The sequence below is a fragment of the Rhinolophus sinicus genome, linkage group LG04 (genome assembly GCF_036562045.2).
Source record: "Rhinolophus sinicus isolate RSC01 linkage group LG04, ASM3656204v1, whole genome shotgun sequence".
NCBI classification, from domain to species: Eukaryota; Metazoa; Chordata; class Mammalia; order Chiroptera; family Rhinolophidae; genus Rhinolophus; species Rhinolophus sinicus.
Window position 1 is genome coordinate 7,409,583 of NC_133754.1, and position 18,689 is coordinate 7,428,271.

At 41.0% G+C, this 18,689-nt stretch overlaps 1 protein-coding gene across 1 annotated transcript in view; it reads right to left on the minus strand.

The window, feature by feature from the left end:
- DNAJC15 (DnaJ heat shock protein family (Hsp40) member C15) overlaps nt 1-9,924 on the minus strand; it is a 62,623-nt gene extending 52,699 nt beyond the window's left edge. The window contains exon 1 of the mRNA XM_019749795.2: nt 9,696-9,924. Coding sequence (XP_019605354.2) covers nt 9,696-9,800 — 105 coding nt within the window. The 5' untranslated portion in view covers nt 9,801-9,924. The remainder of the gene's footprint in view (nt 1-9,695) is intronic.
- Nucleotides 9,925-18,689: the final 8,765 nt, after the last annotated feature.

Here is an 18,689-nt window from a genome sequence, read left to right on the forward strand (position 1 = left end):
AAGCTACTTAACCTCTCTCTACACTAGTGTTTCCTTATCTGTAAAATGAGGGTAATAATTATACCTTCTTCCTCGGGTTGGCATGAATTTTTATAAATTAGGACATTTATGTATATCACCTAGTATTTTACATACGGTAAACATTCAATAAATGGTAGCTATTACAATTACTATTATATATGATATTATTATACAATTGTTTCCTGTTAAATCAAGAGAAAAATAAAGGTTATTAAAAAAAGAAAAATCTTGGGATGGTCCCACCTGGTCAAAGGGTTTAATAACTTTTAAGTCCTTAAATCAGAAAAACTTCTGATCTACTTTAAACTTGAAAACCAAATTGTTCCTGGCACTCTCCAGTAAAAACAAAGGTGGTGAACTAGGGATCTCCCTCGTCCTCCCTGCAGCTAAGAATGACCAGGCTATCACTAGCTCGGCCCCGCCCTGTCACGCACCCCTACAGACTTATTAGGCTGACTTGAAGTCCTTAGCAAGCACCCCTTCAACTCTCTTGGCTCACATCTGACGGACGCCTTACCTGCAGCACTTTGTAGCTTTGCTTCTTCTTGCTTGGGAGACCATCCCACTTTCTAAAAGCTACTTTCCCTCTCTTACAACAGCCAGTTTTACTTTCAGGCAGCAGTATCTTAGAGTGGGAATAATGCTTACAGCTTAAACTTCACTACACAGTATTCTTTCCTTCCTTTTTGAGTTAAGGTGAATTAAAATGAACTCTGCTTTGGAATTTAAGAATTTTTAAGCATATCTTGAAGCTTCTGAAGACTGAAAATTACCACAAAATCTAAGATTATAAATCATTTCTTTAAGTTGGATTTCTGATAAAATGATGGAGCAGCAATATGGTCCAGTAAAAAAATCAAGGACTTTTGGAATCAAAATTGGTTTCATATCTTAGTCCTGCCATTTACCAGCTCTATGACCTTGAGACAGTTAATTAACCTCTGCTCCTCAGTTTTCTTATATGTAAAATAGTGAAAAGTAACATCTAACTTCACACGACTATTACGAGAAATGGAAAAATATAATCACAGTGCCTGGCACATAGCAGACATGTACTAAATATTAACTTCCTGTTTGTTTCACAACATGAACTCAGTACATTCGTGAATATTATCTCATTTTTATATATTCAATGAACACAAATAGAAAATACTATGGATATTATGGGGGCAAGAGACACGTATGAAATTTTTCACCTTATAAAAGACCTTGTATTTGAAAAGACTGGAAAACTTTTGGGGCAAACAAACTCAGAAAAACACCTGTACTGGCCAAAAGCGAATTTATACTACAAGGACCTAAACAATCCTCCACAAAATCTCACAGTCAGAAGAACCTTATCATACCGATAAAATAGACAGTATACGTCGCGTTAGAAATAGATCTGTTGATGCTTAAAAATGAGAACGAATAAATCAACAATTCTAAACTGCAGGATAGTCCAACTGTTTCTAAATAGTAGAATATCACAAGTTTTCTAGAAAGGGAAGAAAGGCTGAAATGGGTTACCCCAAATCAGTTCAAGGTAACATGAATAACATGTTTATTCGTGGCACTCATTAAAACTTCTATTTAAAATTCTTTAGAGAAAACATATATGTAGAAATGTTGTAAGTACTACATACTAATAAAGTTCTTGGTGAATAAAAATGTACCATCTTTGCAGCGAGGCATATGTGGGGGGAGGGAAACGTGCTGTGTGTAGCGCCACTCTGTAACTGTGTTCACCGCTGGTTTAGTTCTCTGCCCTTCAGTTCTATATACCTGCTACACAAAACAGGTTTTTCAGTTATGGTGATGGTTGTTAAATTCTGTTTCCAAAAAGAAGTGAAAATTATTCTTTCAATGTCATATTTAATAATTTAGAGGAATGAAACAACACCTTATACCTGCAGACTGGCTCCTCTCTTCCCTGGCCCACACTAGACTGCGTAACAAACTCCAAAGGACAAACACAGGCAAACCTCGTTTTCTCATGCTTCACTTGGGGTGCTTCACAGGTATTGGGTGTTTCACAAAGTGAAAGCAAGACCCCACCCCCACACACAACCAGCAAAAAGATTAGGACTTGCTTTATTGTAATCCTTGCTTTATTATCTCTCTCTCTCTCTCTCTCTCTCTCTCTCTCTCTCTCTCTCTCTCAAGGCTTCTTAGAGAAATGGCTGATTCTAGACCTGGGGCAGGAAAGTGACAAAACGAGCTAGAGCACCTTGGTGGTGAGAAAGTGCTCAAAAAACTCTGCAACAATGAGGTGTGCCGGGTACCCAGAAGCCAGCTCACAGAGCTCCCAATGACCAGAGCTGGAATAATCTCAGCAACAAAAGAGCAATAATACTGGACTATAACCCAGGTATACAATAAATACCCATGAATCCACATCGGTACAAATAAGCGACTGAAGAGATCCATGGGGGAGAAGAGACAACGCCCGTGCAGAAGAATTCCAAATAATTTCATAGACTGCCCCACCCTCAAGGAAGGGAAGCAGAACTACCCACTCCTTAACACATTTTTTGCGGGAAACGAGTAAACTCGTCATATCGCCTCTAGTTGGAACCAGCAAAAATTTTGCAAAGTAAATAAATAGAGACCTCTTTTTAAACTAAAACACTGAAAGTTTCATAGAAAAATATCAAATAGATCGAAAGATATGAATATTTTACGGAAAGTCTAATTTTGGCAAGAAAATGTCAAAAAAGCCCCGCGTTACGACGCGATTTGGCGGGAAAATGCCCGCTTACATTAAGTGTGGGTCACACATACTGACTTCCTTTCAGAAAATACAGTGGCGACACCTGACAAACACTACAGATTGGATCAACGTCAACATAAACTGTGACAAATCATGTTTACAATATATATCCTTCATGTGATGTGATGAAAAGGGCACTTTACCTCTTTGGTCTTTCCCCAGAAAACCTATACACTGTCTAATTGTGAGAAAAACAGACGACATGTTCCAATAGGGGGGAGTCCTACCTGAGTAGAATTCTGAGTACTCCTCAAATCTGCCAAGGTCATCAAAAACAAGGCAAGTCTGAGAAACTGTCACAGCCAAGAGGAGCCAAAAGAGACACGAAAACTAAATGGAATGTGCTATCCTGGATGGGATCCTGGAACATTAAAAGGACATTAGGTGAAAACTAAGAGAATCTAAAGAAAGTATGGCCTTTGGTGAAAAATGCATCAGTGCTGGTTCATTAATTCTAACAAATGCACCACACTAATACAAGATGTTACTGAGGGAAACTGAGTGTGAGGCTTGTGAAGACTCGGTGATCATTTCCCTTTTTCTGTAAATCTAAAACTATTGTTTAAAAAGAAAAGTCAATTTAAAAGGTTAAAAAGTTACACCTGGTGATTAGATTTTCACGAGAGCTAACAATGGGGATTAATTATTTAATCCCTAATAGCACTGAAATAATATTCAAAGAGCATACGACAATAAAAACGGAGTTCCATGAACTAATACTCTCTTTCTCTCACACTAGGGGCTAGACTTCTGTGGGCTAAGGGAATAGCCACCGCTTATAACAGTGTTTTGTAACACTGCTTATAGGAGACTATGCTTTCAAATTTTTCAACATCTGGGGAATTCAAATCAGTGTAGAGCTGAAAATAAAGTGAGTATGTTGGTCCCAGATGGGCCCACAGCCTCCGATCCAGTCCCTGGCTTTTCCCTCCTCGCCTGTTGAAAGGAGACCGAGCGTCCTGCAGTTCCAGGGTTGCTGGAGCAAGGAGATGCAATGGATGCAATGGCGGGAGCTGGGAGGGTGGGAAGGGGGAGGGCAGGGGACTTCTCCCTCTTCCTCTGTCTTCCTCTCTAGCAGCTCCAGTGTTTCTGCAGCTCCGGCGTCCTCTGGGCAGAACCCCATGGTCCAGTTAACTAGAGGAGTTTTGAAAACATGAACTCTTCCCTTTGGCCCTCCAGCCCTAGTGGCTTCTTGCTGTTCTCAACCTCTGGACTGCCTCACAATCGCTCCATTACCTATAAAGCCAATTCTCCGACTTACATTTGTTTCAAATAACTTAGGTATGTTTTCCTGGTTAGACCTTGAGGCTCACAGAAAAGCTGAAGGGGAAAGACAAATGAAGAGAATATATTCTGAGTAAGAACACAGAGGCAAGAAAGCAGTGTACCCTGGCGTGCATCCACGCACTAACGATGTGACCTTGGGCAAATTATTTTTTTGCTTTACGCCTCAGTTTATTCATCTGTAAGTGGGGGGTTATAACAGTATCTATACCTCACAGGGCTATTACACAGACTAAATGAGTTCATGCACTTAAAGCATTAGCCTAACACCTGGCACAAAACACCTGCTGCCATCGTCTCCTCCTCTAGACTGTACTCCCAACGTACAGTGTTTGCCTGAAAATAAGACCTAGCTGGACCATCAGCTCTAATGAGTCTTTCGGAGCAAAAATGAATACAAGACCGGGTATTATATCATATTATATTATATAAGACCCAGTATTATATTATATTATACCCAGTCTTATAGTAAAATAAGACCGGATTTTACAGTAATTTTGGCTCCTAACGACGCACTGGAGCTGACGGTCTGGCTAGGTCTTATTTTCGGGCAAACACGGTATCACCCACATCCTTAACTGCTCTTGCCCTCTTCGGCTTCTCTACCCTCTACACTTCTTAAAGAAACCCTGCTCTACACTTAATCTCCCTGAAACCCTCCGCTGATCACACCACTCCTATAAAACTTCAACTTCCTACAGACATGGTCCACACTCCTTAATCTGCCATTCAGGGCTATCCAGTCTTATCCCAACCTATTTTTCCTAATTTTTTTTTTTTCTATTGATGTAAGCTACATTTTACAAAAACTTGTTTTTCTCTTTCTGGCTGCTCTTCAAAAATCAAATATTTTTCAAGTATCTTTCAAGTTCCTTGAGGACAAAATCCACGTTTGCTTCATCTTTTTTGTCCACTACAGCTCTTAGCCTCAGTATCTTACCTAACAAAGTGGGGACACCAGAAATATGTGTTGCATGAACAAATAAATGACAGCTCTTGAGGAAGTCAGCCTTGAATTGGATATTTAAATTTGATCCAATTTGCCTTCCAGAGCAGGGTTTGGCAAACTCATGACAGGCCAAATCTGGCCCTCCAACCATTTTTGTAAATAAAGTTCTACCTGAACAACCACATTTCTGTATTATCTGTGGCTGCTTTCACTACACTGGCAGAGTTCAGCTGTGTGACAGATGCCTGCAGAGCCTCAAATACCTTTTAGCCCTTCACAAAATAAGTTTGCTGACCTCTCTCCTTGAGGGTGGCAATCCTGATTTATCTGTACCCCCATACACACCTAGTATATAGCTGCCATGGATTTGGTGTTCAAAAAACACCCATTAAACTGAATTGAAATGACAAACTTTAAAAACAGAGTGGAGAATGCCTGTGTTGTTGGAGGTATTGGGCAATAAAATAGCCAAATCTTTAGAAAGTATATCAGAAGTCACAGTACTATGTGTACTCTGACTATACATAACATTCGGTACTATTTTAGGCCTCTCTTTACCATTAAAAAAGTCAAAGAAGAGAGAGAGTCTCATTTATCTTACTCTTTTTTATTCCTTAAGGCCATCATTTCTTCATTCTAGAAAATGTTTCTCTAATTTTCTCCCATCCAGTTGTTTCATTCATTCGTTAATGCAATCATCAAGAACAATTTATGGGGCAGCAACCAAGTGCCTGGTACTAGGTAGGGAGCTGAAAATGAGCATCCTTAAAACTTGGTCCCTGCCTATAAAGAATATCCAACTTTAGTTTAGAACACACATTTCAAACAGGAGAAGAAGCATTATTTAAGTAATGCCAGTAAATCAACGCATGGGCCAAGTCAGGTATCTGTTATTGGCCACCTTGTTTCAATTAGCCACCAGGGGGAAAAAAAAAAAAAAAAAACACCAGAAAAATTACTTTAAATGTTCCACTACCATGAATCAAACAATTTCCGAAAACTGGTAATACAGTCTACTCCATCATAGCTGCTACTGTTGGGGGAAAAAAGGCATCAAAACTGTTTACAAATTCCCTAAGGCCTTTTATTCTTCCAAAACAGCATAAGCAGTAGATAACCTTCTAGATAAATATAAATTGCCTGAAACTGTTATAAAATGTTAAAACTTCTATCTTGAGGCTGCAACATTTAAGTTCAAGAGAGACAACAGTTATACCAGAGGGAAATAAAGACAGAAAAGAATTGTCGTTCTGCCTCAAAAAGGGGAGTGCAAATAGTGATGGAGAGGGAACATGGAGACTATTCACTCACTCAACAAACATTTATTTATCACAGTTATAACATTTGCCATATAAATATACAAACATTTGGCACACACCAGGCCTTGTGCTATGTTCTGGGGAAAGAGGGTTGAGCGAGACAGACACCCTTGTTCTTCCCAGACTCTAACATAACGGAGACACCTTACAGGAAAAAATAAGTGCATCAATATGTTAGATGCAAACACCCATGTTTTTCATTCAGTTATTCAATAGTAATAAAAGTTAATGGCTGTTCATTTAATAAACAATTAAGTGACTACTATGGTTCAAGTACAATGCCAATCACAGAAGCAGATAAAAGTTCTTGACTTATTTTGATACATTATAAAGAATACTATCATAAAAATTTGTATGATTTGTTAAGGAAATACATAGGAGGAAACGACTTAATTCTACTAGAAAAAGGAAACTGGCATCCGAGAAGGCTTCACATCACTAAGCTGAGCCTGAATAGGCATTTGCCAGGCACAGAGTTTTCAAACACAGGAGAAAACTGTAAGTCCAGTCTCAGCAAAGGGTATAGAGAATGCAAAGGATGGAAAACAGGGCTGGGTAAGCCATTCTGGGGGTCAGTGCACAGAGTCCTGTATACTGCTCTGCGGAAAGTTTGGACCAGGGTAAATTTATAAAAAGGAATGGTGTCATTATTAGGTCTGTAGTAGAGACAAACAACTGACGGCAGCGTGGAGTTTACAAAGGGTAAAGGACCAGAGGCAAAGAGACTTGTGTGTAAAGGCTGTCGCAGTAGGCCAGGGAGAGATGATAAAGACCATAGAACAGCAGTGGGAAGGAAGGGAGAAAGAAATTAGAGACCGGCATAAGTGACTGATGGACTGAATGTTGAAGGTAAAGGAGAAAAGAGGAGTTGATGTTGGCATTACTCAAGATAAGGGAAAGAGGAAATCAGCATGTTTGGGAAGAGGCTGTAATGAGTTATCCAGAGGGGGCCAAAAATGTAGACACACGACTTGTGTTCATCTTTTGTCATCGGTATATATTGAGTATTACAATTTTAATTTTTTTCCTATCTTAAAATGTGTATACATTTTTTTTTGGCACCTCTGGTATTTTAGGTAAGCTGAATTTTGTAGGATTCATCGGTAGACAATTAGATTCCAGATTTGTATTAACTCCATTCACTGACAGAATCGTTTTTCTCATTCCCTCCATTCCAGAATAATTTATTCATTCAACCATTTCTTTTTGTAATGCTTACCGCATATTAGGCACCATTGTAGATGCTGGAAATACACAGACAGCAAACAAAGTTCCTGCCCATGGAGCTTTTTAGTCTCCTCTTACGATATAAAGAATGGCAAGGAAAAATTCAAAGTTAAAAATATGGATATACAATACATAATCCATGATATTTCTTCAAAGGGAAGCTTTCCGGTATATTAAAACGTGTTTTAAATCAAACTGGAATTGAAAAATAGCAGGAGTGGTCTCTTTTTTCAGTGATGAATAAATTCTCAGCCTTAATGTTTCTTTTTTACTTTTCTATGAGAATCAGCTTTGCTAAACTAATGTTTTACCCTGACCTCTGCTTATTAAACAATAAATTGCAAGATACTACTTTATTCAAGGTACTACATTAGTATTTCTGCCTACATTTTTATCTTGTTACTCTCCTAAACAGGCTAATAAACATTAATTCTTAGTTCCTAAAGAGAAGCTTACTTAAGAAAAAGAGTTCCCTAACATGTATGACTGCAGATACATATTTCAAAAATCTTTAAACTGTATCCTTTAAAAAAAAAATGGTATGAAAAATGTTTCTTCGATGCCTTGACATTTTATTTTCTACTATTTTCAGTAAGATTACCGAGTATATCCCACACCTCGGTCATTTACTCTTTCTTAACACTTAACCTCTGTCAACTTCCCATCACTTTCAGTACTTCCAAGTTCCACAAAGTTATTATCAACTCTTATCTTCTGCCTCATCATTGCTCATTACCAAGACCAAGGACTCCCAACAGAAGTCAACAGGCCTTTCGGGCCATTTTGCCAACCTGTGGACCTTTTGGTTGTCACAATAATTGGGATTAGGAGGGAAGGTATTTGGTGGATGAGGGAACTATTGATCCCAGAAGTCCCTAATATGTATGAAACAACCCTGTACAACAAAGAACTGTCTGCATCCCTCAAAACGTTAAGACTCTGCCAGACATTAAGCAGGGAAGACAGGTCACGGTGGGCTGGAGTAGCACGGAACGTGGTGTGGAAAGGGATAAACCGGCCATGTTTCCAGCCTTTCTCCATCTCACCCATTCTTCTTACACATAACCTGAGAGAACCTTACAACGGCCTTACCCATCACTCCTTGGCTTAAAACTCATCAAAATGGAACTGCTGCCTCAGATTATACTAATTCTTCCGCGCGGTTTATCAGATGCTTCCTGTGCTCTAGGCCCCATGTATTGCGGGGACCACGCTGACCAATAAGGCAGCCACAGGCCACGTGCGGCTAATCCGAACGTGGCCAGTCCCAGCCGAGGTGTCCTGTTAGCGTAAAATACACACTCGAGTTCAAAGACAGATATATATATATATATATATATATATATATATATATATATATATATATATATATATATACACACACACACACACACACGTGTATATATATGCCTATATATGTGTATATTTCAACGTGTAATCAACATAAAAACTGTTCATGATACACATCGGGAACAATTTTTACGTCGATTGCACGTTGAAATATTGCAGTGCATGTATTGGGTTAAATAAACTAGTTAAAACTAAATCCACCTATTTCTGTTTACTGTTCTACAATGGCCACAGGAAACTGAAAAACAGCTGTGCGGCTCGCACGGGGTTTGGGGCGGCTCCTTTGCCCAGACCCGCGTTGCTGCCTGAATAAGCCCCTCGCAGCCCGTCCGGGGCGCTTCTCGGCCCAGGACTTCGCAGGCACCACCGCCCGCGCCGGGGACACGTTTTCCTCTTCTCCTCTCTGAGTTGCACGCTACTCACTCTTCCACCTTCGTCTCTAACCATCGGCCTCCCTGTGACGCCCCGTCTGCCCGCCCTCACTCGGGGCCCCAGGAGGGGCTGGGGTGTCCGAGGAGCTAAGAGCATCCGTCCTACCGCACTGCTAATGCTCTGTGTCCAGGTGCCTGTTCTCTGGTCTGCGTCCCGACAAGACTGGAAGCTCCTTGGGGACCAGAAGTGCTCTGCACACGCTCAGCAGTCAACGCCTGGCGCCGCGCAGCGTCCCCGCAGGGCCCACCAGCCGTGGGACCAGGCTGCTGAGCGCCCGCCGGGAGCGCGGCTTCCAGGGGAGGGAGGCACCGGGGCGAGGCGGGGCCTGCAGGGCCCGGGCCGGGGCGCCGGCGCCACTCACCAGTCCCTGGTGCGTCTCCGCGTCCGGCGCTTTGGGGGCCGGCGGCGAGTACTCGGCGTAGCGCAGGCCCTCGCTGGCGGGCGACACGCCGCCGCGGGCGGCCATGGCGATGCGGCCGGAGCAGGTGCCGTGCGCCGCGGCGCAGCCTACGACGCGGCCGCGGGGACAAACTAGTTCCGGCGGTCGCTTCGCGGGTTTAGCCGACGGGCGGCCGCTGTGCGGGTGGAGGGCGGGGCCCAGGCGCGCTCGTTCTGCCCCAGCTCGGGCAGCTTGTTCTGTCACAAAGCCGAGAATCAGGCTGGGCGCTGAGGCCCCCGGGACGTGGAGGGTGTTCTGTTTGTTTCAGACCCGCGGGCCCAGAGCCAACACTGGGCCTCCCGGCGTGGTGCGTGTCAGGGCCTGGCCCTCTCCCCAAGTAGCCCCAGGGCCTGGCTGTACGTCCAAGGTCTGATGTTGGTCTCATCGGCTGGCTGGGTAGCAGAGACCCAGAGAGTGCAGTGCCTGAGGGTTCCTGACCCACACCAGCCGCCCTTGCTTCCTACCCCCAACCACTGAGCATACTTTTAGTGCCACAATTGTCCCGTCCATGAAAGCACTATCAGAGACAACTTGCAGGCACCCTTCCCTTCCCCATATGAATGGCTATTATTTAACATGAAATTGCAAAGAAGAAACTTGTAAGCAAATAATAGTTTTGTGCTGATTTAGACATAGGAAGACCCACTTTACTATTAATTTTTAAGTCAAGCTTTTTTGAGCAAAAATGAACCAAACAAATGAAGCCTGTGTAGTTTTCCAACTCCTGTACCAACGTGGCAGCTCTTGTGCCCTTTATACTCATTGCAAAAGCTGCTTACAGGAAGAGAAATTTTTTTTTTCCCTATTCCTGAATTTAAAATTTGAGGGTCTACTAACTTATTCATTTAGTTACTATTATTCGCAAGCCCACAAAGTTAGGGCCTAGAAGAATTTCAGTCTAGCAGGGAAAATAACACTGACACAGTGATAACAATACGTGGAGGATGGAAGAGGTGTGAGTTCTAGTGTATATTCTTTTTTTCCCCTTAAGCGTGTGTCTCCACGCATGCCCATGAACATCCCCCAATTTCTCCTTATCTGTGGAAGGAGAATAACATTTGTACAGCATTCTGACTCAGGGAAGTTTTAAGGATAAAAAGAAAGAAAAAAGAAGGACATGGAAGTAAATTGTGCAATTGTGCGATGCACTTATGAAGAGAATCACTCCCACAGTGCTATTGGTGTTTATGGAAAGGACTGGCCTCTTTGAGTTGTTGTCATCAGAGATTTGCTGGAAGCTTAGCCATTGAGGTGGTCAGTAAAGAAGGTGTAAGACTTGTTTAGGTGGAAGACAACGAGGGCTGGAAATGTAAAAGGTGCCATGTAGAACTGGGTAAACAACACACATCGAGACCCTTCAGAGGGAGGGGACTGGATGTGCAAACTGCCGGTTATAAAACAGTCATCGGGATGTAGAGTGCAGCGTAGGGAATGTAGCCAATAACATGGTAATAACTATGTATGGTGTGAGGTGGGTCCTCTAGACTCATCAGGGTGATCACTTTGTAAGTAACATAAATGTCAAATCACTATGTTGTACACCTGAAACTAATATAATATTGTATGTCAACCGTAATTGAAAAATAAAAGTTATTTTAAAAAAAGATTCTTCTGAGACGGTCTTATTACAGAAATTAATTTTCATCAGACTGATGCACAGCTCTCAAGGGCACTGGTGAACTAAGCAAGTGAATTTGGGGCCTAAAGAACATTCATTTATTTATCCACTCATTCATTTAGTCAATAAGTATTTATTGAGCATCTCTTAGGTATCAGGCACTGTTCTAAGCATTGGGCCGACAGTGTCAAGTAAACAAACAAGATCTCTGATTCTTTGGTGTTCACCATCCAGATTATGGTGTCCATTAGCAGCTGGGCCCTCGAAGTCCCAGGCTACAAGCCTGGAGCAGTTAGAGCAACACCCAGGTCCACTGAAGCTCCTCCTAGGGCAGCTGCTGCCCCTGCAAGAACAAGGGAAGCTTCTAGAGCAGAAGTCAGGAAACATGGAGCAAGGAGAACTGGGTGAGGGAGAGAATAGCTGGTTGGAGGGGAGATGGGCTCAGCAGGGTTCGCCTCAGCTCAGATCCCAACCTATGGTGAGCAGTTTGCTGGCTGCTTCGGGCACCTGCTCCTACAGCAATAGTTGATTTTAAAGAAAAATCTTCCCAAAGGCTCCTCAGTTCTCAACCTTTGGTTCTTTAATAGGGTCACCCTCACCAGCAAAGGAATTAAGTTCTCTGGCTCCCCACAGGATCTCTCTGACTTAGCCAAACTCACTTCCCGAGCTTCTGTGAGAAAGAAGACAAAAGCTTTTTGAGAAACTCAAAAGAGAGGCCACATTAAATTTTCACTGGCCTATTTGTTTTTTATTTTTTATTTTTTGGTTATAGCACATCAAAGACAGATTACATTATGTTCAATAGAGTTTGTTGAAGAAAAACGAACATTGGTAAAGACATCCTAAAACACCTCAGGAAAAAAATGTTTTAACAGTCTTTGTTGTTTAAAAAGACTTGGCAAAAAATCAAATTGAACTCTGTGTGCCTCAGTTTCCTCCTCAGTAAAGTTGGGGATAATACTACCACCTCCCTTGTAAGGATTAAATGAATTGACTTTTGTGGAGTTCTTAGAACAGTGCTGAATACCTAGTACGTTCTATAAAAAGGTTAGTTACGATTTCCTTTATATTACCTCTTTCACCTGTTTGTTTCCTTGTATATTTTCATCTTGCTGTCCCCTTCCAACAGTTGTGTGGTTGTCTTATCTTTGAAATGATAAAATTTGATTAGACATTACATAGTGATAAAGTATAATTATGGGGGGGGGATAGTTTTTATGAAAATGAAATTAAATGTTTTGGAAAGACTATGAAAGCAACTTTTAAAAAAGCTGTCAAATGGGGGGCCTGGAAAAAGAATCCTACCAACTGAGTGTAATCCTACACTCAGTTTGCTTTTAAAATGTCTTGTTCCCCTTTCGTTTTAAAAAAAAAAAACAAATTAGGAATCACAGAGGATAGATTATCAATGTGGAAGGAATCCGAAGCAGAACTGAAGCAGAGGACTCACTCACAAATAAAAGGCCTTCAGACATACACAGAGTACAAGACTAGCTACCGTGTGTGTCTGTCGTGGTATTAAAATTTCACAGGCGCGGGGAGAGGGTGTTACTAGAAAAAAAAATTTGTTACTAGAAAAAAAATCTAACAAAGCTCCTTAGGAGCATAAAAAAAAATAGATTGAGAAATAGTTGTTTATAAGTGTTTTTCAACAACAAAAATAACGTTTAAAGTATGTATCATTATTGTTATGATCTCAGATTTTATTGGTTTTTCAATTAATCTACCAACCACTATCCTGGTCTGGTCAGAAAAGGGAGCTCTACTGTATGACCACGTTCAGTGGACACAAAGAAGAGGGAGCCTGAAAAGACCGAGGAAGGAGCCAGAGAAAATAGTTCTCAAGCTGACCATGGAAGGGTGAGTACAAATTTGCTGGATGGGGAAGAATGATGTCGGCTTGAGGGAACAAGGTCTACCACAAGTAATTCAGTTTTGCTAAAACTTAAAGTATAAAGAAAGCAATGAAGATGGATACAGGTAAACAGATAACCAGACAAAGGCCAGGTATTGAACAGCTTTATGTAATAAGCAAAGGCTTTTAGAATTTATCTTATAGATGAAGGCAAACATATTGAATACGGTAGTGACATGATGAGATTTACATGCTGGGAAGGTAATTCTGGCAGCAATATGGGATTGATGGGCCAAAACCAAACGGAAAAAGTCAGTAATAAAGTTATTGCAATTCTCTGAGCAAGAGAAGTTGAGGCCTAAACGAGGGCAGTGGCAAGAAGAGCTGTAGTGACTTTTACTGATTTCCTCCCCACATTCAATTCTTCTTTCCTCACCCTACAAGGATCCAAGGATTGACTCTGTCCCCTACTGTCAGGGTAGACGCTGTTCGGCATAGGCCAACCAATGAATCTCATAATTCTAGCCATGGTGTTTGTTTTATGGCTGGGAGCATAGCCCTCTGGAACGTTGGGATTGTGGGAAAAGTTTGCTGGGGGCTTCTGGGAAAACAGATTCATCTCTCTTCAACTGGACACAAACAGAGAGGTGTGAAGCCCAGATTGAGATTGGCAGTGATGTGACAGCCATGAGCTAAGGTGACTGTTTGATTTAGCATCCCAAACCAGGTCACATATAAATGAAAGATAGTGCTATAAATAATTGTGTAAGGACAATCGATGTAACTGGGACTCCTGGCAAACGGGGATATATGGTGCCCCTATCATTAGAAGAAATGACCTGAGATGAAGCAAACACCATTGAAAGCCACAAAGAGATTCAAAAGAAATTACGAAGTAACAATTCCCTTTATTTTAACTTATGTTTAATTTTGTATTTAAAGATTTAAGCACTCAAAAAGTAGACAGAATAGTATAATGAACCCTCACATACCAAAAATCCAGATTCAACAACTGTCAAGCTCCTGCCATATTTCTTGTATTTTCCTTGTTTTGAAGTATTTTTAAAGGGAATCAAGATATCATGTCACTTCACCTGAATATTTCAGTATGTGTTCATGTTAAATATGGACATTTTGTAACATATCACACCACTGTGACACCTATTAAAAAACAAAATTCAACCGAGTAAATGTGAAGATATGACTGGCTTTATTAAGCAATTCATGAATCAGGCAGCATGCCATCTAGCAAGGAGGGCTCTGCTGGGTTGTATCACATGGAAGATTTTTATAGGCAGAAAGAGGGTGGGACTAAGAAGTTAAGAGAATGGATTTCCAGTAAGGACACCTCCCCTTAGGGGAATGCAGGGGTGGGGTCGGTGTGATGGAGTGTCTTTTCTAGCAGATGACCTTATTGTGGATCAGGAAATTCCACACTGATTGGTTTAAAATTCTACTCCTAGGAGAGGCTAAAACAGCTTTTAGGTTAAGTATTAAATCTAGGTTTGGTATCATGGGGTTTAAGCACAAGTGACCCCATTTTGGGTCTGTGGCTTTTGTTTTTAACACACAAAAATTAATTTTTGTGTCATCTAATATCCAATTCTTATCCAAATTTCCCTGATGGTTACAAAAACACAAAAATAGCTGGTTTGTTCATGTCAGGATCCAAATAAAGTCCACACATAGCCGTTGATGTTTATGTCACATTAGTCTCATTGAATCAGAAGCGTCCCTCTGCAAACATTTTTTTCATGCCATTGACTTGTTGAAGTAACTGTCACCCTGTATTTAAGCCAGGTTTTAATTGGATTTGCTGTATGTGCAAACAAAACATTCTAGAGAAAGAGATAGAAGTCAGGAGAGAGTGGGGTCATGAAGGCCAAGGAAATTTCAAGAAGGATGAAATCGTGAGAAATGCCAAATACCTACAGATAAATCAAGATACGGATAAAAATGTGCCCACTGAATTTGGCAAGTAGGTGGTCACTGATGACCTGAGCAAAAGGAGTTTCACCCATGATAGGGATGTAGTGATCGTCACCCATCCCGCATTCTAAAATATTCTAGACTATATTCTTTTTACGAAAGTATAAGGACAGCAGTATGCAATCCTATTTTTCTCTGTATAGATATCAGAGAGTTTATAGCAGGAAGAGAAGGAAAAACTAGCTAATTTGGATTTTATCATCAATCAGATGATTAGGTTTTGAAAATGATGATTTCTCACCCTCTGATTGCTTGGATATTTACTGAAAAAGTTCATCCCTTGGATCTGTGGGAAGACAGTGAAATGCTCTGCCTTCTTCCTCTTAATATTTTACTGAACTACTTTCAATAAGGAAATACTTATTGAGGGGTTTCAGGCAGGACTTCATTTCTAATCTTACAGGAGATTTAGAAAACAAAAGAAACTTAAGAGAAGTCACTAGGGGATAAGCCAAAAAATGTTTTCATTTTTACTTTAACATGTATTTTCAGTTGCAGCTGCCTGACTGCCAGTAGCTGGCAAGCTGGCTTTGGTCTGTGTCAAAGGCAGTAAATAAGTGCCATTCATGGGGTTGTCATGGAAAATGGGTATCCACATTATGGAGATTTGTCTAACGGTCATCCAAAGTAGCATGTGCCACTCTGGGGCCAGCTAGAGATAATCCCATGAAAGAAAAGCTGGCACCAGCACACATGTGTTATTTTTCTGGAGCCAATTTACATTTTGTGCTTTTGTCCATCTGTGCCAAAACAGCATAAACAATGCCAAACCCGGTCTTGTGATTATTTTCAAGCTGATTGAATCTGGCACATGACATGGTTTTATCTAATTAACCCACATGTGGTACAAAACAAAACAAATTTGAAATGGAAAGCTCTTTCTGCCTTTATTGAAAGACTGAGGTGAATATGTAATTATTTTGTCCTTGTCTCTCAGCCAAATTTATAGTTGAGAGAGGTCTTTTTCATTAAATAGCAAAACAAGTTCTGTGTATTACCTGCCTATTATAATTAAAACTTACGTTTTTATATTTTCCAAAATCCACCCCTTCCCTTGTATCTCTCTGTCCCAAAAGGAGGAAAAATGTATGGCAGATATGTTCCTAATTGCAGCATAAGATATGTTTGGTCTTTTCCCCTGATTTACTCCCTTCAAGCTTATCCTTACCTAACTAATATCAATCACATTATATTTTTAATTTATGTTATTGGACCACTGTTATTATGGTTCTTCTTGTTATGTAAATATTATAGTAGATGCATAGAGATAAAGGATACAGTAAACAATAAAACTTGGATCATGATAGCTCACAGGTTAGAAATTATGCAGAGTGTTTTTCACGATGAACACCCACCGGACCTGATGGCCTACCCTTTCCCTTTTGGGAAAACTTGGCCTTAATTCACATCGCATGGTTAGTCTTGCCCCATCCCCAGTGGTCCATCATTTCAACAAGTTAATGGTGACACTGTGATTCCCTAGGAATGAGCCTTCTTAGCACCATGGGACCACATTGTCTAATCAAAAGGTTGACCACCAGTGCATTTTTCGGATTGATTTATGACAAAACTGGGGAATTGTGAATGAAAACGGGGCTACCTGACAGACTTGACAAGCTCAGGGACAACATGGCAGGGCTGACAAGCTCACTAACTGAAAGTAACCACACAGGATGTTTTGATCATAAAAATTCCCAACTGAACCTGTCATAATGGGAAGTCACGTCCTAGGTCTATATGGTAGATTAATCTTTGCCTTGAGCAAGTCCTGTCCATTGTGTTTGTACATCTAGGATAAACACTTAAAATGTCAGAATGATCTGTTCTCCACAGACAAACACCCCAGTACCAGGGCGAGACAACCCCACCATTCCTCATTGTTACCTTTCACCCACATACCGGTGTAAACTACGTATGTTACATGTGAACTATCCTGCACCCACCAATATAAAAGAATATGTATCTCTCCATTTTGCTCTTTATCCAAGAGATTTCCCCACTTTACTTTCTCACGCCTCCTTAATCTACCACCAATGGATTTCCTGTATCCTCCTATGTCTTCTCCTTCAATTCTAATGTGTAAAATGAACCATAAAACTGCTATTCCCTGGAACATTTTCTCAGTCCTTTGAGATTTTGCTTCTGGGTCTGGCCCTTAGCCTTGGCTCAAATATGCTCTTTAAACTTTTCTTTAGGTTTGGAATTTGTCTTGCTGATGCATAATTACTGTATTATAAAATGGTGGTATGAAAGCAGGCATCATAGGTCTCATCTAGCATTACTTCAGAACATCTAACAGTGGTGAGTACGGAGGTACGCAGCAAAGGGCTCTTCCATACGGATGGCAGCAATAATATCCGAGTAGGAAGTGGTATATGCCTGCCATTTTTTAAGAGAGAAGAACTAGTCTCTAAAGTGATGCTTTAGAAAAATGTACTTAAACATAAATCTCTAGAGTCGAGGAGTAGGGCAGAGACCAGGGGTAACTTGGCTATAAGGCCACCATGGGGGATGAAATCTGGGTTTAGTGTGTGATGGGATCAGGGCAGATGGGAACGCAGCCAGTGAAACCAATGTGTGCTGTGGGGCTAAGGCTGAGGGGAGATGCCCCATATGGTGAGTAGATTGGTTACGTGTAACGGGATTGAGCAAATAAGTAAATACGCTAAAGATAGGAATCAAGTTATTAGTTTTTGAAGGTACAGATATTTAAAAAGGAAGATTAGAAAAACCCTGTGCTATTCGATCAGAATTAGTGTAAACTCGTTGTTTTATTTTTATATCAATGTCTATTCATATAAGTTGTCTATGGTTGCTGTAACAAATTACCACAAACTGAGTGGCTTAAAATGACACCCAGTTATGAGTTCACAGTTCCGGAGGTCAGAAAGCCCAGGGGGCTCTCGATTCTATGGTCAGGGGCTCACAAGACCCAAATCAAGGTGTGGGTCAGGCTGGGCTTTTATCTGGAGGCTTTGGGGGAAAATTCAGCTTCATTCCCATTGTTTGCAGAATTTAGTTCTTTGCCGTTGTAGAACTGAGGTCCCTGTTTCTTTCTGGCTGTCAGCCAGGGCCATCCTCATCTACTGGCGGCCTCCTGCATCCTTCCACATCCTGCCCCTACATCCTCAAGCCTGGAACAGCATGTTGTCAAACCTTGTGTGATTCACGTCTGCGGCTTTCCTTCTGCTTCCAGCTGGAGAAAACTCTCTGCTTTTAAAGGACTCACCTGAGTGGACCAGACTTACCTGAACAATTTTATTTTGAGACCAAACGATTTAGCACTTTAACCATACCTGCAAAATCCCTTCAGAGCGATACCTACATTAATGCGTAATTGACTAACTAGAACCAAGAATCTTAGGGAAGCTACCTTTAGAATTCTGTTTACCATACTATCTATGGAACAATAGATAGCTATTTGAATAGAGCTAGAAATACAGATAAATAAACG